The 21,497-nt window shown below is 41.8% G+C and overlaps 2 protein-coding genes across 2 annotated transcripts in view; both read right to left on the bottom strand.

Moving 5' to 3' along the window:
* Window positions 1–1,595: 1,595 nt before the first annotated feature.
* FIGNL1 (fidgetin like 1) lies at window positions 1,596–4,394 on the bottom strand. The gene has a single exon (XM_050324881.1). It carries the CDS (start codon window positions 4,289–4,291, stop codon window positions 2,216–2,218), a length of 2,076 nt encoding a protein of 691 aa, XP_050180838.1. The 5' UTR covers window positions 4,292–4,394; the 3' UTR covers window positions 1,596–2,215.
* A 4,596-nt stretch (window positions 4,395–8,990) lies between these two features.
* DDC (dopa decarboxylase) overlaps window positions 8,991–21,497 on the bottom strand; it is a 70,374-nt gene continuing 57,867 nt past the window's right edge. Inside the window, exons 13-14 of the mRNA XM_050322378.1 lie at window positions 16,786–16,887; window positions 8,991–12,652 (exon numbers count right to left, since the gene is read on the bottom strand). Coding sequence (XP_050178335.1) covers window positions 12,437–12,652; window positions 16,786–16,887 — 318 coding nt within the window. The 3' untranslated portion in view covers window positions 8,991–12,436. The remainder of the gene's footprint in view (window positions 12,653–16,785; window positions 16,888–21,497) is intronic.

The raw sequence follows: 21,497 nt of genomic DNA, 5'->3' as shown, positions 1-21,497 counted from the left end.
CATTTCTATTAAAATGTGAATATTCAGACACACAGGTGACCACAGAACGCTCACATAGCATATCAGAGTAATTCCCAGCATAAAAAAGGCAATTATTTATCCATACATAAGGGATTTATTACCCTGGAGCAACCCTTAGGTTTTACTAAATAAGTAAAATTCTCTGGTGTTTCAGTAACTTGCCTGAGCAATGATTTTAAAGAAATTTTGGGAGAGTGCAAAAATCAAACTTACCAAATACATATTTATAGCTCTCCAATACTGAACTTGTAAGAACAGACTTAATCTCATAATCTTTACTAAAGTGGCACAAAAGTCAATCAGTTTGGACCCCATCACACTTTTATCCTTACAAAATAATCTAATTATTTTACATTCACTATTTCAAAAATGAAGAAAAATTCCCATACCTGAATTTTTACATCTCTGCAAAACAATTTCTAATACATACCAGGCTTTACTAAAAACATGAGCTATGAATAAAAATGACTTTTATGTTTAAATCAGGATAAGCCCTAAGAAGTTCCAAGTCTTCCAAATTATTCTAGATTCAAGGCTCCCTATAGTCTCCCAGCCCCTCAAGTTCCCAAATGGCTTTAAAAAAACAGTAGCTAAACAGTATTTATCCATTTCTTAAAAAAACTAAGTAAAACTAGCTTTTAAGCTCTGCAGAAAAGGTGCTTTAGGGGAACTGAAAATGAAGCACAGACACCATAGCAGCCAGCTCTGCCACACTAACAAATGAATCCAAAGGAAATATTTCCACTTATTTTCCCTGTCCAGCCAGCGGGCAAGGACCAATTATGTGAACAAAAGGCCACATAGTCTTTCATACTTTAGGTAAGAAATGCCAAATAAAAGATAGTCAGAAATTTTACCATTGTTGCATCGAGATTTTTTAAGGAGCAGTGGAACCCAGTCAATGTTGGGACACAAGACTTCTCCTTCCTTATCACTACAGCCCAGCACCCTTGGAGTAAGGCATCTTCCATCTTAGTTTGATGGATGCAGCCACTGTTGTTTCTGCTTGTGGGTCCAGCCAGGAGCAAGTCTGAGCCCCTAATCCAAACATCTGGGAACATGCACACACACAGAAACAAGGGCACGGAGCAAGCAGTACCTTCACCAGCACACACACACAGCAAATGCACTCACACAGATCCACCAACAGCCCCATCCTGTCCCTCATCTCCAGCCAAACAGGACTAAAGCTCACGAGTGTGAAACCCCCACACACACACATTCTCCAGCTTCACAAGGACACCACACTCACTGAGCCTTCAGAATTTAAATTGATCAAATAGCCATCCCCAGATCCTGAGCCCCCTTGCCCTGCCACTGGCTCATACCTGGGCTCTTTCCAGATGCTGGTTTCATCCTACTTGCCAGTTAGTTCAGCCTAAAGTTTGACAGTGAGTTTTGTTAGTGAAGTTTGCACACACACACGGGGATCCCTGCAGCACCTGGTCATACACATACTGGGCTGGCCCCGGGTCCTAGAGCCTCTACAATCCATGGCCTCTTCTCCAGTTGCAGGTGTCCAGACCTCCCAATAAAACACATCTACACATGCTGATGCAGCACAGAAAGCAAGGTCAGGCAGAGAAAGTTTTTAATAAGGAGCTGGCACAGACTGCAGTGATGCAAGGCCGACAACAGCACTGCTCAAGAGACTTTCCCCTTTTATTCCCCCTTCTATTTTTCCATGCAACTCTGCATCCACCTTGGCCCTTTCTCCCTCTGCTCCTGTCTCCTCCCAAACAATGCATTTCTGACTTCTTTTCCCCAGTTTTGTTATATCCCTACCCAAAACTGTTATTTCTGGTATTACTTGGATTCCCTTCTAATACAGCACAGTGGGCTTTGTAAGATTGCCCCCAGTACTCCCTTCAATTATATTTGAGGTTTGACCATCTTTCCCTTGAACATCAGTGAAATTCATCCATCTTTCACAGTACCTATCTGTAAATTTTGTCAGCTTCTCACTGTTACTGGTGTTCAGCAATTTTTCATCTTGTGACCAGTTTCTGATGTTCCTCATGGTCTTTTCAGCTGGCAAAACCTCAGGCCAGAGCCTAGACGTCTGCCTGCATAATGTAAGAAGGTTTAATTCCCAGACAGAAACAAAAAGAAGTGCAGACAACTCTAAATTACCACATGTTTAATACATGGCAGTGTTAAAGGAATGTTCCTGTGTAACAGTTAGGATTGCAGTTCATCTACCACAGCCAAATGTCTGGTTCCAGGTTTCATAGAGCTCCAGGTCCTTGGAGGAGACGCTGGGCCGCACGGTCCTGAAGGCACTCTCAAAGTCCAGGAAGGCGATGGGCCGTACTTGCTCCGGAAGGATGGTCGCAATGTCCATGGACTGCAGACTGCGGATGGGGCCCAGAGAAGCTTCCCGGCAGAGCTGTGTCATGTCTGCCCCAGAAAACCCATCGGACTTCTCGACTATGAGTTCAATTTCCTCTTCGTTTAGGGAGCAGTGCTCCTTGGACATGAGACGGGTAACAATCTGCTTCCTGGCGGAGGCCTCCGGAAGGGGGATGTACAGTCTCTTCACCAGTCTCCTTCGGGCAGCTTCATCGATCTCCTGGGGTCGATTTGTTGCCCCAACCACTAGAATACGATCTTCAGAGGAGGTTGTTGCTCCGTCTAACTGGACCAGAAATTCAGTTTTTATTCTTCTTGACGACTCGTGCTCCCCTTCCCCACGCTGAGACAGAAGAGAATCAATTTCATCGATGAAAATCACCGCCGGCTGTTGACATCGTGCCACAGCAAACAGCGCACGGACCATCTTTTCCCCCTCACCCACCCATTTGGAAGTCAGAGAAGAGGCACTAATGCTAAAAAAAGTTGCTCCAGACTGGCATGCAATGCACTTGCCTATGAGAGTCTTGCCAGTCCCAGGGGGGCCAAAGAGCAGAATTCCTTTAGGAGGACCACGCAACCCAGTGAAGATGTCTGGCCTCAGCATGGGCCACACCACTATTTCCTTTATAGTAGCTTTAGCAAACTCAACTCCAGCAATGTCATCCCAGTTGACTGGGGGCCCGTGGTCCATGATCTCGTGCATAATGAGCTCAACCATTTTTGGTTCTATGTTTTTCAGCCGTTCATCTACAGGCAGCGACGAATCTGCTGGTCCTCTTGTGTGAGGTTTACACTGTGCTCCTCCATTTTCACTTCCATCTTGCTTTGGGACCGGAGGAACGAACTTGCCAAATGGGCCCCGAGACCTGCCTGCACCCAGGGATTTTTTTACACCTCCATATGATGAGACTGGTGCACGCTGGGGTTGGTTTTGAGATTTCTTCTGCTGATCCACCCACAGCTGCTCTTTTGCAGTTTTAAAACCTGGAGCACTGCTCTCTTCATTTCTGTTTCTGTGCCCTGAAAAACTACTAGTTTCTGTGCTAATGGGAGGCTGGCATGGAGCAGGGCTAGGAATAACTGTGCTGCCTTCATCAGCCAGACCATAGAATGCTTTTCTTTTCCCAGAACTCGCAGACCATGCAGGTGCAGCTGACTGGTTAAAAAGAGACAAATTTTGCCCATCACAACAGTTACCTGACATTTTCAGAGAACTACTACTTGTGGCTTCTTTACTTCCAAACAGTGGAGTTGCCTGGAAAACCGGTTGAACCCTTTTGCTTAAGGATGCTGAAGCAGCAGGAAGTGTATCTGAAGTCTTGGTCACAGGGGGCACGCAGCTTTGAAGAGACTTTGAAGACGAGGGATGCTCCAGGAGATCTGGTCCTTGATTTGCACATTTTGCTGAGCCAGCACAGAGCTCAGTCTCTCCGGCACTGCCAAAGACACAGAGTTTAGAAGGAGCTGGAGCAGCAGAGGCACTGACCCCTTTACCAGCTCGTACACAGGCATCTGTCGGTGCCATCTGAGAGCTCTGGAAAATTTTGCCAGCCTGCATCCTCTCTTGCACACACTTTAATTCAAATACATTATCTGTTGTCAAGGCAGATTGCCACTTGTCACTGTCATTCTGCTGACACCTTGCCAAAGTCAAAATGTTTTCCGCATAGTTATTCAAGCCGGTCTCCGTGTTGCCAGAGTCAATAACTGCAGAGTATTTCTCCGCGTACTTTTTGAACAGGTTGGCAGCACAGGCCTGGGAGATCTCAGAGTTTGCCCATGCATACTGAATACGCAGGATTTTGGCACGGTACTCATCTGCCTTCTGTGCAGGTGTGCAGGTGTCAGAGGTAATAGCAAAGTAACTTCTCTGCCAGTCGCTCAGGTGCACGGAGCTGGGCGCGGGGGCCTCCATCGCTGACACTGGAACAGAAAATACCTGCAGTTACAAAAAGCATTTCACAGCCATTTGCACCAGCTGCTTCCCCCCTTTCCTAAATACATGCACATGAAACACATATCGAATCATATCGATTAGAAAAACAGCGCAGCAGATGTTGCAAGCTACTCAGACAGTCCGGACACTTTGCCATTTTCAAAAAGCAACCAGCTTTGTGGTGTAAAGGCATTTACACTGAGGTTCTCTTTTCTACTCTGTTCAAAGAAAGAAAAGAGGCACAGTGCAGGGGAGGACAGATTATACACTGCTGTCAGAATGACTGTTTATTATAATGATGGTAATAAAAAGGAAACAATGAAGCTAAAAAATAAAACTATATGCAAAGTCTCTGAGGAGAGGTAAAAGCAGAATGTAGTAAAGCCTGAATGTAGTAAACTTTCAGATAAAGAAAATATTTACAGATTCACAGCAAATGTTCAAAACTATTTCATTTAGAGTGCACTAAAATGTCCCCATTTTACCCTTTAGAGAAACAAAGCTCTTGCATGTTTAAAGCAATGCTTGTTTCTCAGTTTTAAAAAGACGAATTTAAATTTAATGATTTTTTACTTAAGTAGTAAAGATGACATTTGGCTCGGAAGGAGCATTTTTTTAAGATTTGAAATTATTTGCTCACATTTACGATGTATCTTCTTCCTCTGTAAAGTACCATGTGCAGAGATATTGCAAGTAACATCAAGAATTTATCATTTCAGAGGAGACACCAGAACAAGAAAAATTAAGAGAAACTTACTGCTGCCTCAACAGGATTTGCAGAAAGCTCTCAATGCAGTAATTTCGATCTCCTTATCTTTATCTTTTTACTTCAGTGAGTTAACAGGATTTTTTTTTTTATTAACTTCAGTAGGTACAAGCATGTTAGAGACAGGGAATACTTAAAACAAAAACTATTAAAGTGTAAGTCCATATATTCTGCACCCCTTCCAACAGATGATGAGTCAACTCATAATCTTCTTCTGAATCAGCTACAGACTACGTACAAGTGCAGATGAAGGTACAGGTGCAATGTTCATACAAGACTGGGAAGACAGAACAGAAGGAATACAGGGTGTGGGGGCTGTCCTCTCTAATTATTTTTTAAAAGTCTTGCATCAGATTAGACAACAGAGAGCACAATATGACTATTGTGCATATGATTATATGGTTACACACATAATAAATAATGAGTAGGTATCTCTTTTGAATTTTTTTTTAGACTTCAGCCCAACTTTTTAGAGCTGTTTAGAAAAGTTAAAATACATTTTACCTGCAAATCTGGTGCCTTTACAAGCAAATCTAATGAAAACAAACAAAAATACTCCCACAAAAATAAGACTTTCTCCCTGAAAAATTACTGCCACCTTTTGCACCATGAGAAGGCTAACTTCTGCCTACCAAATCCAGGGTAAATTCACATCATAATCCATCTGTAGCTGAGTGACAGGTGAGTGAACAGGAAGAGAAAGGCTTCTTTTCTCTAAACAACTACTCAACAGCAGTCACTGTGCACATAACTTTTTTGTAACTGTTGAATCAAAAATCTTATGCAACATAAAAGCTAAGTTCAGAAAAAGTTTAATAGCATGCATTTGCTCCCATGACATATTTCTGTAACTTCCATCATTCAGAAAATAAAACCAAGCTCACTACCACTCCCTTAAGGATTTAGCAACCACCTTCGCAGCACCGAGGGAAGGTTGTAAGAAGTGAATAGCGGTAGCCAGTTTAAAATTTCAGTTTGTTTTTTCACAGAATCAGAATGGGTCAGGTTGCCAGGGCACACAGTGGGTTATCTGATCCAACCTCCCTGCTCAAGCAGGGTCATCCCAGAGCACGCTGCTGTGCGCGCTGTGACTGCATCCACACGGCTCCTGAACATCTCCGGTGAGGGAGACTCCACAGCCTCTCTGGGCAATCTGTTCCAGTGCTCGGTCACCTCACGTTCAGGTGGAACCTCCTGGGCATCAGTTGCCTCTTGTCCTATTGCTCGGCACCACCGAGAAGAGCCTGGCTCCATTCTCTTGACACCCTCCTCTTAGACACTTAGGTTCTGAAGTATCTCCTAGTATCATATTCTCTCCCCCTATTCTAATCCCTGTTAGTTGTCCTCACAGCCTCACTATTTCTCCACCAGGACAGCCAAACGCACGCACGTTCAGGCAGAACTGTTCCTAGAGTACAAGGACATCCCTGTGAAGTTGGGAGGAGGTTTACCCAAGCACTGACACGAATGAATTCATGGCACACAGAGACGCACCAGGGGTACGCCCGCCTGCAGGCCAGGGAACCACCGGGAAGTACAGGGGCACACTCCCCATTCACTGCCCGCGGGCCAAGCAATCCCGGCGGGAAGCTGCCCGGGATCGGCTGAGCACAGTGCGCACAGGGCGATGCGGCCCCGCCGGCAGCCACGGCCCCTCAGCCCGGGGCCCCTCAGCCCAGGGGCCCTCGCGGGTCCGGCTGCGGGCGGGTCCCCTCACCACGCCGGGAAGCCGAGCCCGGAGCCTTGAGGGCTCCTCGGCGGCGTTGGCCCCGCACGCCAGGCCGAAGGGACCCCGCTCCCCAATGCCCGGCCGGGCCCGCAGCTCCCGCAGACCCCGCCGCTCCCGCCCGCGCCGCGCGCGACCCCCGCACCCACCGGCCGCCGCCGCCTCCGCGCGCCGCGCCGCTCCCGGCCCCGCCCCCGCCCCGCCCGCCAATCGGGTAACAGGGTTCCGAGGGGCGCAGCCAATCAGAGAGCGGGAGGGAGGGCTAGCGGGGGGAGGGGCGGGCTCGATTAGTGACGTCATCGGGCTCGCCGGAGACGCTGGGCGGGAAGGCACGCGGCGGGGCGGGCAGGCGGGCGCTCTCCATTGGCTGCGCCGGAGGCGCGCGCTCTCCAATGGGCGCGGGGTCCGTGCCTTGGGGGTGGGGCCGGGCCCGCCCCGCCCCCAGCGCGTGGGTCGGTGCGCGCGCGTCTCCCGCCCGGCTCATTCCCATCGCTCCCACCGCGTCCCTCGCGCGCGCTCCCGCGCCTGCCCCGCTAAATCGTACTCTGGCGGGCCGGCCCTCTCCCCTCGGCAGGCGTGTGCCGGTCGGTGATCCGGCTGCTGTGGCTTGCCCAGGGCGGCTCTGGCGGCCTGCCAGCCTTTGCCACGCCTCTCGGAAAAACTTTTCCTCCTAAAGGCTTGGTTCCTCGGCTGGAAGTTACAGCGGCCGAGAGGGGAGAGGCTGGAGAATGTCATGTTTATTGCCTGTCCAGCCCTTTTTCAGCAGCAGCGGGAAGTGGCCCCACGGCGATGCGCTGCTCCTGCGAGGCGGAGGAGGCCCTTGCGTTCACGCACAGCTCGGTGACTGAAGGAGCAGAACTGCTGCGGCTCTTTCTGTGCCAAACTCGACTCTGGCTGCCAAAATGGCACGGTGGCCACCTACCATCCACACACCCATTACCCGCTGTTCCTTACTCTCCCAGTAAGAAGAGGCAGCCAGGCAGCGGGGTCCTGGGCTCCGTCCTTGGCAACCCCACTCTGCAGGATGAGATCCACAGGAGGCGGGTGCCAGGGAAGATAGGCCCAGACACAATGCCCCGGCCTCCCTCGTGGTGACTTGGGTGCCAGCAACGTGCACTCCACCCTTCTTGCACACAGCCCTTGGCCTCCACAGCCACCCGCTCCGTTTCCGCCACTGCGGCACAGCTGCAGGGCCACCACGGCAGCGTCAGAAAGTGGTGCTGTCTAACGCTCCTGGAAAAATGCTGGACAGCATTTTTGGGAGAACAGCTCTGCTGAAGGTCTGAGCAGCAGTAGCTGTACTTTGTGGCAGAGGGACAAGGCGAATGACAGGATGCCTTGGAGGGCTAAAGGTGGTGGCCTTGGGTGGATGTATCCCATGTGCTGAATCTGATCATGCAGTCCCTAGCTGGATCACACCAACCCACATCCAAATTAGCACACCAAACTAGATGCAAATTACCACACTAAGCTGCAGTTACACCTCTGGTATTAACACAGACACTTGTGTGTGGGTGGACATTTGATTTCCCATGGGAAACATTTCTTGCAGTAACTGTCAGGTTTTTGTCATACATTAAGCTTGTTACACCATTAATGCAGACAGCATATTACACTGTCTGTGCTAGTATGCGAGCTATCATCTCAGACCCAGCTGAGCTAACATTTGGAGTTTGTGATACTGCTGCCATCAAATTTTTCCCAAGGCATGCTTCCCCCATTTCCCTTGGGTTGCACAGGGGCAGGCAGTGAAGAAGCCTGCAGCTGCAAGCTGCCCCTGGGGACATAGGCTGCAGTCAGGCAGGACTAATGGCATGGGCCCCTTCCCTGTTGTACCTGATGGCTCCCGAGCTGCAAACCAAAGCCAAAACTGGGCAGCTGGCTCCAGTGTCAGATCCAGCTGCAGGACTGCGCAGAGCTATACAGAAGGATCGGCACGGCCCTGGTTATATCCATGTATTTTTCAGATGCATGTTGCTGAGGAGGAACTTCCCTCAGGAAAGTTTGTGAACTCCCATTTGCAATGTAATTTGTTTGAAGGACACACTGAGAAAAAGTGATTGATGGTGAAAATCAGGGCACTGACTTGATATTAGTGGAGAAGTTGGACCTCTTACAGCATGTCCGGCATGAATAAGATGGGAAAAGTTTGGTTAAGAACAAAGACAGACCAAAATCATAGATTTGTTTCTGTTTATTAATGTTGCCAATTAAAAACTGCATGTCTGTCCAGCACGGTTTGGACATAGATTTTAAAGGAAGTCAACAGCTCACAAATTACAATTAGAGCATTAAACATCTGATTATTTCTCCATTTAAGTCACACAAACTCTACATATGCTATGTAGATATTATCTATTGATGGTTATTTAATCTGCCCCCACCAACCACCCAGGTCATCAGGGTTCTCAATTTTGTTTCTCATTCTGTCTTTGAGCAATTGAAGTTTATACCTCTCAAGGTTTAGACTGCTGCTGTAAGGCAACTGCAGTGTGAGTACTGCTCATCACATATGTTATCCTTACAAGAAACAATAGCAACAACAAAACAACAACCGTGACCAGAATCTTATATGTAAAGGCAAGAGTAAATTAGAAATTTAATATTTATAATGCAGTTCAGAGTATAATATATTACCAATACTTTCATAAATACATATCTTTTCAATATTTCACCATCAGTAATAAAATATAATCTGTCATTAAGAATGTAAATACTGTACTAGTACTCTGCTAGTTTTAAAAAAAATAAATTGTGGTTACTGAAAAGTTAGCTTTTTTCCTCCTCCTCTAATAGCCACAGTTGTCCTTGAGATGTGGGTATTCTACTAAAGTACAATTTTGAGATTTTGTAATTATTTTTAATATCAAACAGTATTAATCGGCACAGACTGTATTAGCTTTTGCACAAAAGGCACAATAAATGCAGGTTAACATACTATTCGTAAATACAGTGTTTCTCACTTACAGATATGTTGCAAAGTTACAGAACAGAAACTGCAGTTATATTCTTCTTTCAAAATGTTCTTTTCAGCACTTGTTCTTGAGTTGACTACATAGCCCAGATTTCCTTTTCAGATGACCTAACATTAATAGTTTACAAAGGAATTATCCCATGGGAAAAAGAGGGTATTAGAGACTGAATGCTTTGAAGGCCTTCACTAGTTACATATTCAAATCATCCCAGAATTTCAGAAGGGAGGGATTTATATCTAATTTCTGGTCTGTTGGGAACATTTCACTTCTCCCGAGTTTGGATGCGCATCCTGCCTGCATCGCAGTTTTACAGCAGTTTGAGGTTCACACAGGTGTGCATCACCCACCTCTGCTCTGGTTTCCATGGAGAGGACTTCCACAAAAATCTTCTTATGTTTAGTGTTGTCTTACCTTATGCCTTTCTTTTCCAATACTTAATAGTCAGATTTTAATCTCAATTATAGTTGGCTAAGACCAAAGCAATTCCATTTCATTTCAGTGGAATTATCCTGGATTTACTCTATGATAGCTTTGATCCAAATCTGATCTTTTTTTTTTTTTTTCTTTTATCCCTGGATGGACCTGGTTATACATTTGACATGCAAGATACCGGTCTGTCTCATAGACAAGGTGTAATTCCTCTCTGGCTCCAAGATTCTAGAGTTTTCATAATGTAAAAGTTGTAAAATTGTATCAGTGTGGACCGTATGTGCTATGGATGAACATTGTTTTCCAGGTCATGAGAATGAAGGAATGTTGTTTTAAAAAAGACTAACGGAGAAAGGAAACAACTGCCAGCATTTTCTGCTCTCTTCAGTTTGCCAATCTATTGCATTTACTACAGAAAAGCTTAATTTCATATTGGTTCTGCTAAAGAGAATGATGCTATCAAAATTTCTGATACTGTAGATGAGAGTAGTGTCTTGTGAAATGGGTCAGTCATCTCCTCAAATATTACAGGGTTTTGCCAGATTGATTTGTCATCCCCTTCTTCATCTGTTCCCTGGGAAATCGATTTCTTAAAGAAATAGTAGTCCTTCCTAGTTTGCACCTCAGAAGTGAGAGATTAAGAATCAACAGAAAAATCCACACAGTCCATATTCAAATTCGTTAATCCCTTCTGGAAAGACAGTGAGTAGGAGCAGACTGTGTGCCAAATTAACTGTCCCATTCCATGTTTCATGGTCTACTTGCGACTTCCCAGCCGTAGGAAGTGTATACACAAGGCATGGAGGAAGAAAACTGAATAATTGTGTAAGTTGTTCAAGATGCTTTAGAAGTAATATGAGCAGTAAAAGGAAGGTTAAAATGCAGATGTAGAAATTAATCCTACATATTATTTTTCTTGGAGTAGCTAATTAGGTTGTTCTTATTTGTATAGAAATACTTGTCTGGAATTTATGTTTTAAAAAACAGTAAAAGTATTTCTTAAAGTCAAATATTGCTTTGACTTTCATTTCACTTCTGACTTTCATTTTAGCTCTTTACTGTACCTGCCTTCAACAGGATGACATATAAATGGTTTGTGTCAAGTACACAACTTTTTCTGTGAACAGTTGTTTTCCAATATTTTCGTATTCCACACATCATTGTTAATGGAAGAAAACCACTGAAGGGGGAACCACTGCATATTTCGGGTGTCAGTTCTCTTAATTTCTATTGTCCTTTGTTAGCTAATTTGAGAAACGAAAAGTAACATTTTTTTTGCCATCAGATTTCTAAGCTCATTTTCTCAAAGATTTATTACACAATGAAGTAAGCAGAATGGTAGCCATAAAAATAAATAATAACTTAATTTCACAGAACATATCTTACAGTTTATTTTCAAGTAATCACTGCTTACAGTAACTTGGTTATAAATATAGAATGCCAGGTAGCACATGGCTTTTGACAAAACTCTTCAGGAGGAGAGTTCAGAGGCTTCATTATGAATGATCAAAGTGGAAACCAAAAGCCAGCATAACCTCTTTGCTGATATTTGATAAAATGGCTGTTTTAAAAGCTAACCCTTTAGGGGAAAGTAGAGAACCTGCCGGAAGGATGGGTAGTGTTCAGTTAGTGGTCACTCCCCCAATGTGGCTATGCAGTGAAGGAAGTCTTGGAAGTCCTTTGTCCTTTGCTCATTTACAAAATTACTGCAGCATGTCATGACATGACAGTGCCCCAAATTCTAACAATGACATTTGTGTGTGGCTATTTAGATAAGAGACAAACAGGTTACTGAACTTCCCCAAGTTGGATTTCTTCTAAAGCCATAGCAATGTTAAATTCATTGGTTATAACACCTCTCAGTTTCATCTGTGAAGGAAGGAATGGGTGTGCTAGAGGAGAGTGGGGACAACAGAGGGAGCACTAACCCTTCCGTTTCCATTGCCTGGTTGAATAAATGCTCTTGGTTACAAACTGGTAAGAAATGACAGCTCGAGTCTCCTTGGCTATGTGCATCCTGGAAACAGGCAAGATGAAACTACAGTGAATGACTAAGGTTACAACACAACTTGCTGGCAAGGATTTTGCTACTGCAGCTGGGCTATATAACAACAGGTTTTGTATCTTTTTCCTTCATAATTTTACTTTCCCACCTGCCCCTAAAATAAAACTTGGCAACACAGAGAAAGCCAGTTAATTGCCTCATCTCCACTTGTACTTCACTGCTGTTACTGCTGGTGGTGGTTTTGCTCCCATGTTTTCAGGAGGTCGGTTGCCAGCTGTGAGATGTGCTGCCAGGCAAACTTGATGTGGGTGGATTCCACTGTGCGGGAACAAATAGCAAAACGTAGCACAAACTTCTCTCGCAGGTGGCATGGGACCAGATGAATCTTCTTGGCCTCGTTAATGCTTTTAAGAAGTGCCTCGTTTAGTTTATTTGAGCCCTGAAATCATTGTAATTCAATGGATATTGTGATGAATTTCAGAAGCAAGTCTGGAATACGTAAATTCTGCCAAACAGCCAAGCCCAAATACCACTAGTAACAAGAAGCCATTTTTCATCTCGCAGTGCTTTGCTATCAAAGCATTACAAAAAGATGACAGTATAAGAGATAACTTTTGAGTTACAAAGGGATTTATGGATTACCTTGGGTTTAGAAGCAGTGTTCACACTGGGGTATTTGTTATAGCTGAGTGCTTTTTTGTGACCTAAGGTCATGGGCTATGTAAAAGCATTCATTATTGTATCCATGTCATTACACTCTTGGATCTAATCAAACAAACATGGGAGGAAGTTTTGCAATGAGCTATGCTAACTTTCATAAAACAAACCTGTCAGTCTTCACTTAAGCATCGCTGCTGTGAGAGTCTTTTGAATATGAATATGGAAATCTTACCCTTAATTAAGAAATTGCTAAGATAATGTGTCCCTGGCATAAGTACATTTCGTACTATCAGTGGAAGCCCTAAAAAAGCATTTGCCTCAGATTCTATAGGGAGTGTCCACCACAGAATCCTACAGAGTGGCTTTTTTGTGTGAAGGAATTTAGAAATGTGGTAAACTGACCCACCCACTGGAAGTAAACAGTCTTCTGCATTCTGAGAAACAAAGATATAAATGTTAAATGTCTTGCAGAAGGTCAGAGAGACTACATGCATGCAGTATTGAATTTCATCTCCTCCTAATGTACTTAATTTTCCTCAAGCACAAATAGTGAAGGTGAGGAGTACTGGTTCTTTTGCAGGTTCAGCTAATGTTGAATCAATGGTTTTCCTAGATCATGTCCATCAGCATTTGAAAAAAACACAAAAGGTATCTGTCCTCAGATTTTCAAAAACAGTAGTAAATCACTTTAAATGAAAAGAATGAATGAAGATATCCCTAAAATCTTGGGATTTTTGTCAGATTTAATGTCACAGGCTAAAGTGCTAGCTGCATGTCTTTGACAGTCTTTATTAGCCAAATTAAGGGAACCCATCTGTCTACCTTTTTTATCAGCAGACTGAGAGATGGCTCCAGCTTTGCTGGACAGTTTGCCATAATAGTTTAGGACATACCAGGTTGATCTGGAGTGCTATAATTTTATTCTTTGGGAAAGTATCTTAGCTGTTGCACAACCTTTACACTTTCTATTACACTCGAGGTAACGGAATTTCAAGAGACTCTGGGAACATCTGCACTTTTTCTGCAGTGTTCCTTTACTGAACACTGAGGTAAAAGAGTCACAAATGGACCAATCCATCTGTTCGGCAGCACTGTTGTTACGGTAGCAGCATAGGTCTTCTTAAAAACATCCATATCAGAAAACACCTTCTCTCAAATCTGGGCAGTTGTGACTTTCCTGCTTAGCCTTTTCCATATAAAACCAAAGCATAAGGCAGACAGTTTCCCATTGGCAATAAGGATAAATGTATAATTTTCATGGGTTTGGATCATATTAAGATATAGAGCTGGACCAAAGTCAAAACCTTGTTCTGACTTACCACAAGTTCTTTGGAATTTTGCATGACATCCTGAAATTCCTGGCTTAGCCTTACTCTTGTAGGAGATATTTATGCAACTGTAATGCTCCTAACTAAGAAAATAGAACAACTTTGGTGTTTTGCAAGTCCCCACCTATTACGGGTCAGTCACTGTTGACAACGGTGTCCTGCTTTCTTATCAAAGGTAATACATTATTGAAATGACAGTCCTTGACTTTAGTATGAAATGCACAGCACTGGCTTTTAGGCAATACAAGCAGTTATACGATGTTAAGTTGGCAGGGGTGAGGGGAGGGAGGAGAAAGATTCATGTATCTTTCTTCTGTTCTACTCTCACAGCTCCACCTTAGGGCTGCTGTGACACTCAGGTGTCACGTCAAATTGAAGTTAGTAGTGACTAATCCTCTCCCAGAGCTTTGAGAAGCCAGCTCTGATTGAGCCTGTGAGCTTCAATAAGACAGCATTCTCACTCCCTTGGAGAAATTACTAGCTTGACTTATATTTGTCTGCAGTCATGACAAGGAGGCCAAAAACTAACCCTTTGGCATGATACATTTGATGAAATAATTATAATATGAAAGTCATAGGTAATCAGTCCATTTGCTCAACAGTGTGAAAGGCAAAAAATTAAAAGTTACAGCTAGGCAAAAATATATTAAAAAAGGTTACTCAAGAACAAAGGAAGGAAGAAAAAATATCTCATAGTTTTACAGCTGTGCAGTATTATATAGTTCAAGTCTCCTGACCCATAGTCCTACTGCAATTACATAAAAGTTACAAATATTCTAAATGCCTCTAAAATGCATTATAATAAGAATTATAAAAATCACAGGAAGATTTTTGAAGGAGTGATATAAAAAAGAAATAAAGCTACAAAAATAGCCATAAAAATATCTTTATTTAAAAGCTTGTTAGTTGTTTTTTGGTGTTCGTTTTTTTTTTCTTGACCAGTTAGGCAAGCAACTGGTAACACTGCTCTTTCAACACTGGTTTTCAGTAGAATCAGGCCTTTATTCTACCATTTTTTCAAAATTTTCTTAGCTAGGCATTCAGTATTTACCTCCTATTGTAAAATTGTCTTTCCCTGTAGATGTTATTTCTTCCTCTGGGTCATCAGGGACAGAAGAACAGATGTAGATGAACTACTGGTCTGATCAAAAGTGACAATTCCTGTGTTGCTATGCTCTATTTCACCAGGACTGTTCCTTTAAAGTAAATGTAGAGCACTGACTAACAGCTGTCTCTGGATCTGGAAAACTAGTGTTTGCTTGTTCCCTGTGAGAGAGCAGACTGCAACCAGCATCTTGTTATTGAGCAATAAAAGCCACAGAACTAATTCCTCAAAATCTTTTAAAAGTTCTTATTAGGAAAGAGATTATATTCATGTGTCCACTTACTGAAAAAACTCCACATTCTGTAGTCTGTCTGATCCTTTAGGGACAGTTCCTTTTTTTCTTTTATTTTGAAGAATATAAATATAAATTCAAAGCAAACCATTTTCCAGTTGCAGATGAATTCACTATTACTTCATCATTAAAGATTTGTTAGCTTCTTCAGCCAGTTGCATCAAACCCAGGTAACTGAGGCAACTGAATGACTGGTGAAAGAATTTTTTGACAAATTGTAATACCACACTACCCAGAAGGAGCCAAGTTGTGCTTGCAAGCCTTCAGAAAAGCTAAAAGCTAATTTAGGTATCATGTGAACTAGAAAACACTAGTGCTGTTGTTATTGTTGCTTGGTGGTCAGATTCAGTGTCTCCATCCAGTCCTTTACAAAGGCTTTAGTTGCAAGTTTCTCTATAAAATGAGTTCATTACTTAAAATAAGACACTGATCCCCTTTTAGTGTCTGGTTAAACAATGAGCCCTCCTAGTTACTGCAGCTTTTATGGTTTGAATGCAGAGTGAGTTTTCTAGTTTCTGTCAGGCAAGGTCTCCACATCAATGAACTTGGTACTTTGAGAGATTTTGGGGTATAAAAGGCCAAGCGGGGCAAAAGGATCATGTTCAGCAATAAAAAGCAGACCAGGACCAAGGGCAGTTGGGAAGCTGGCCTCCCATGTAACCTGTTCTTATACATATTTTGCTTAAATTTTCCATGTCTGACTATAGAGTTCTGTTGATGAAAAACTATTCTTAAAAAAAAAAAAAAAGTGTTTAGCACTCCAATTTTCATCTATGATAGTCATTATAAATATAAAATTGAATATTCAATATACACTCATAATAAATTAACTTGACAAGAAACATGTCATAGACACACACACATCATATACAGATGTCTAGGGAAATATACTAAAACAATCATCTTTATCAAATCTCATCATAGAATATAACAGTCATTTTGTATGACTGGTTACAACATTTGTTTGCCTTGGCTATATATTTCCATGTCCTAATATGCTTGAGTTTCTCTTAAGCTTTTGATTAAGTTTTAACAAAATTGTCTTAAGCTTCTTTCTTTAATCTGCTTTGTTCTGCATGAACTCCCTTTCCTTAAAAAATAATCAGGTATATGAATTACAAAGACTTTATTCAATTGCAGGTTATTGTGTTGCTATAAAACATGACAGAAGAAATGGGAGGTCTTACCTTCAGCCGAAAACAGACTAGTCCCAAGACAACCTCAGCACAGATCTCAAATCTTTCATCCTGAAGGACTAAGTGTTCAAATTGATGTGACAGCCTGACGTGCTGAGAAGAGAAAGAAGATATCTATGTTGTATAAATTTGATTCATCAAGAGAAAAGGTTTGCTAAAGTATTTTCCACTCCTTTTCTCTGTTCCTTCTTCTGATATGTGATAATATTCACGTGTCACCATCTGTTTATGTTCAGATGAGCCATACTGAGCCATTACTGTATTAGTAGCTCAATTTATCTTAGGCAGTACTAGCCTATTTCTTAATGAGACATTTCAGCACAATTTCATATGATAGCATATTAATAGTAAATAATTTTAATAATTCTCCTTTAGGTTTTCTACCACTGTCAGTTTGGGCTGGTAATGGCTAGAGTCCAAAAGACTTTAGAGGGAAAAGGGGAAATGCACAGATACAGAGAGAGAAAATTGTCACAATTCCAGTGCAAATTAAGCTGGAAAGAGACTCTTTTTAGAATAGTTAACTTAATATGAGAATATCTGTGAAGAAGAGGAGAACTTGCTCACTATTCTGACCTGGGTACTCAGCTTCAGTTGAAAAGAAGGGTGATGGCAGTATAATCAAGAAAACGAATAGTAAATCTCAGCAAACTTGTTGATAAGTTACTGGGGATAAAACAATGACACTGGGCACCGAGCCAGAAGGAAGTATTTTGAAGCATAGGAAACCAGTGCTCTTCCAAAATCAAATAAATAGGAAAAATACCAACAGGGATGGTAACAACCAGCTGGGAATTCTAAACACCAGTCAGTGATACTTGAGTGCTCATATTATGTTTGGCTTTGCTTTTTTCCAAACAGACAATGAATTCAAAACTACTTGGGAAAAAAGGTACCTGCAGTACCTATCCAGTTCCCCTCTCACTGGCTATAACATCAGCTTCATGCTCACTACCCTAAAAAAAAAAAAAAAAGGTAAGCCAGCAACAGCAACCAGCTATTAGAATTAGAGTTTGTCTTCATGCAATAGCCTGTCTACATCAAAAGTTATCTGAAACGTCTAAAGAACATTTTTAAAGGTTCTTTAGTTTTGATATATTTATTATTGCAAAAAATCTTATAAAAATAAACAACTAAGCCCATGTTGTTTCTTGCTTTTACACTTTGGCGTTTTGCAAGTTCAAGGACAGATATCAAACCAAAATGAAATATTTCACTTTGGGCCAGGGTTAAATGTGGAATGTTTCATCTCACAGGAACTTTTTCCAAAAGGACAAGAATAAGCATAAACAGAAATTACAGAAAAAGAAAAAAACAACACATTTTGCAATCTTAATCATAGCTTTCTGATGTTTTTTTATTTCTTCAAATAGAAAAACATAGTTTATATTGAATCAAAATATTGCTTCAAAACCTTCACATTGGGCATACTGGTATCCTACACAACCAGCCAATCTTCCTGTTGTTACCACTTCCTCTCTGCTGTTTGTTACATTCACTTATCATCTCCCTCTAAAATTAGCCTCAAAGCTCTTTGAGCCAGGAATGAGACCAATAAAATGCCCAGTCCTTTCCAGGGCATTTCAATGTTCTGCTAATATGAAGAGCATAAGTTTACAGCTACAAAAACCGACCAGAAGTATCTGTATACATATAAGATACTTGCATGCATAAGCACATGGAAAACATATGTGAAATAGGCATGTGTGTGGTAATGGTCTTTCACTGTCTCCTCCTATCCTGACAGTCTATTGCTTTAACCAAGCATGTTAAAAGACTGCAAAATTCCACACTGCATATACTGCGTCTTGGAAATCAAACCCACAAAACAGATCATGTTTGATGAGATGGGAATTTCACAACTGTTCAGATGAATGTAATCAGCTGTGTTTCATCAAAATTTATCTGGGTAAGAACTGAATAAAACAAACATTTAAGATTTGGCTTACTACGAGAAGTTTGTACAAGAAAGCTCTGGACCCATTCTGTATATTTTATAGCAGGTATTTATGTCCAATTTTTGCAGTAAAGGATTTGTCAAGAATTTGAAAGAAATAAAAGCAGGGGGAAATAGAAAATATTCAGCAAGTCACAAAACAAAACCTTAAAAGTATTTTGCATTTATGTCGGGATGCAAGTACTTTTATTCAGGGCGAGTCTCAAAAAGTAGCAATAATTGGTAAAGACACTGGGGGGCACCAAGAGTTTTAGATTTTACAGAACTGTAAGGAGAGAAAGTGGTGATTTAACTGGAGTTTCACATGGAAAGCTTTGCTTAAATACAGTTACCCAAGGCTCTGCACCTTTGAACTATTAGCTATTGTCCTGAATTGCTCCTACCAAGATTGCTGCAACAGTAAAGTTAAATATTATTAAGACTGGAAGTTCAAACTCTGTAAAACCAAAGGGCTTTTAGGTATCACAGCTTCCTCAGTGCAGCGAAAAGCTGCACCCACACTCTGGATATAAGCACTGCAATAACTCACAGGAGGACACGTGTGGCTTTAGTGCTTCAACTTTTCAAGACAACACTGTGAAAATAAAGTCTTGTTTGCAGAACTGCAGGCACTGCAGCCAAGGATAGGAAGGAAGAAGAGATAAAAAACTGATAGGCTGTTCTCGGTTTTCTGCTGAATGTGTACATACCAAGCTTGTATATTTTAATCCTCCAAGTGCTTTTGTTTTTGGCATCCGTGTCAGGCTGTGTCCCTACACCATTAACTTAGAGCTGGCATTCAAATATTATTTAATCTTTCAAATTTATTTTATTTAACAGTGTCATGTAATTGAGCAAAAAAGTGGACATACAGAAACCAACTCACATACTGTTTCTAGCAGTTATCATCTGAGCAAACTGGTCAAGTGGATGGTGTCCCTGCCCATGGCAGGGGGTTTGGAAACAGACGATCTCTAAGGTCACTCCCGAGCCAAGCCATTCTATGATTCTACGATTTAGGGATTTGGACAATCCCTTCATCACATGGGTTCTCAAAGTGGAATCACATGGACAGTGTTAGTGTCCTGAAATGTCTTGCTCTACAGGAACAGAATATCAGCCCTGCTCTTCACAGTGAAATTTACCTGACTGAAGAAAAGAAACTTGTAAGGAATTTTTATGTGTCACTATTATCTCAGGTAAATAACCCTTGCTCTTCTGCAGTGAGAATGGAAACAACAGAGAGATCTAATGAATTTGGTTATTTAAGATTAAGGGAAATGTCTTACATAATCAATAATAGGAGCAGAAAACTTGTGAGGCGTTAAGATGTGGTCCCTATTTTAAAAATCTGTGTTTCTGTATGTGTATTTGTGAATATAAATATGAATCCTTCTTCACTGAATTGCTGAAACTGAATTTTAATTTTTGGGCAAAGCCTTCAACAGCCAAAACAGTTTTTAATTGCAGGGAGCTTCTCTGAAGCATCAGAGTACACTACTGTGTACATGCAAATGAGCACACCAGCCTAGTCTTGATCATTTCATACTTTTCCTCCTACAGACTTCACCTCTTTGCCTGCCTTAGCTTGCATCCCACTACACTCTGAAGGAAAATGCTGTCAAAAGAGGCTTCTCAACAGCCACCTGGACTGTGCCACTCCCCTGCTGAAATGCTATATCTGGCGTTGCTATTCTTTACAGTTCCAATTTCTTGGACTCTGCTGTTAATTTTTAATGGAATTCATTATCCTTGGTGAAGAAAGAGGCATGTGGTAATCTGATGACTTCTAGTCCTAAGGAGGATTCAGCTGAGTCAGAATGTTCATAGAGATTGCATACAAAAGCACACTAACTCCTAAATTTCTCAAGTTACTTATGAACCCTTGGAGAGGACTTAAACCAACAAAGGAGTAATAGATGGTCAAGCAGTTTGCAAATGGACCGTTTACAAATGGGCCATTTGAGTTTCACATTCATACTGACTTAGAGTGGTTGAAATCAGTCCAGAAGATCATTATTGTTGTTGGTTTCGCCCTCTTTGTACATCTCCTTTGTGGCTTTGGGACTCCAAAATTTGTATTTGTTTCTCCTCACATCCTTCAGAGATGACTGTCCTCCCCTTTACCACTGCTTTGAAACCTATACTTTGCAATAGGTTAATATGACATGCTGTGTGCGAGAGGAGTGCATAACAAATGTTTGGAAAACAAAAAAAATTACTGTGTCTAAATCCAAGTCACACACTCTCATGTCCCAGGAATATTTTGGTTCCTAAATGCCATCCTCAAGCAAATGCCAGATTGCAGTGGTTATCAAGTCATCTGATGTAAACCTTAAAGCTGCAAAGATAACAAACATCTTTTTCTTAAAACATACTAATAAAAAAAGGGAAGAAAAGAAGACAGAAAGAGAAGAATAATTTTTATGACAGTTTAGATCCAGGAAAAGAAAAGGTTATGAAGAGACTGTTGCAGATGTCTTTGGTTTTCCATATAGAATCTTGCTAATTACACAACAAATAGGGTGGCTTCTTAAGAACATAAAAGTGGTTTTTCGCTCTATATCATGTCAGAAGCGCATCACTATTCAAAATCTCCAATCACTTTGTAAGTAATACCTGGCTGCACAAAAGAAGCCTAACTAGAAATCTATAAACACTGCATAGATCTTCCCACAGGTTTTCCACCACTTAGGAACTGAAGTGTCCTTTTTTTTTTTGTTTTTCCCTAGGTGATTCACAGCATCTATGTTGGGATTTTTACAAG

The sequence above is a fragment of the Myiozetetes cayanensis genome, unplaced genomic scaffold (genome assembly GCF_022539395.1).
Source record: "Myiozetetes cayanensis isolate MyiCay16 unplaced genomic scaffold, myiCay2020 scf1, whole genome shotgun sequence".
Lineage (NCBI taxonomy): Eukaryota > Metazoa > Chordata > Aves > Passeriformes > Tyrannidae > Myiozetetes > Myiozetetes cayanensis.
This window is presented reverse-complemented; position numbering and strand designations above follow the sequence as displayed.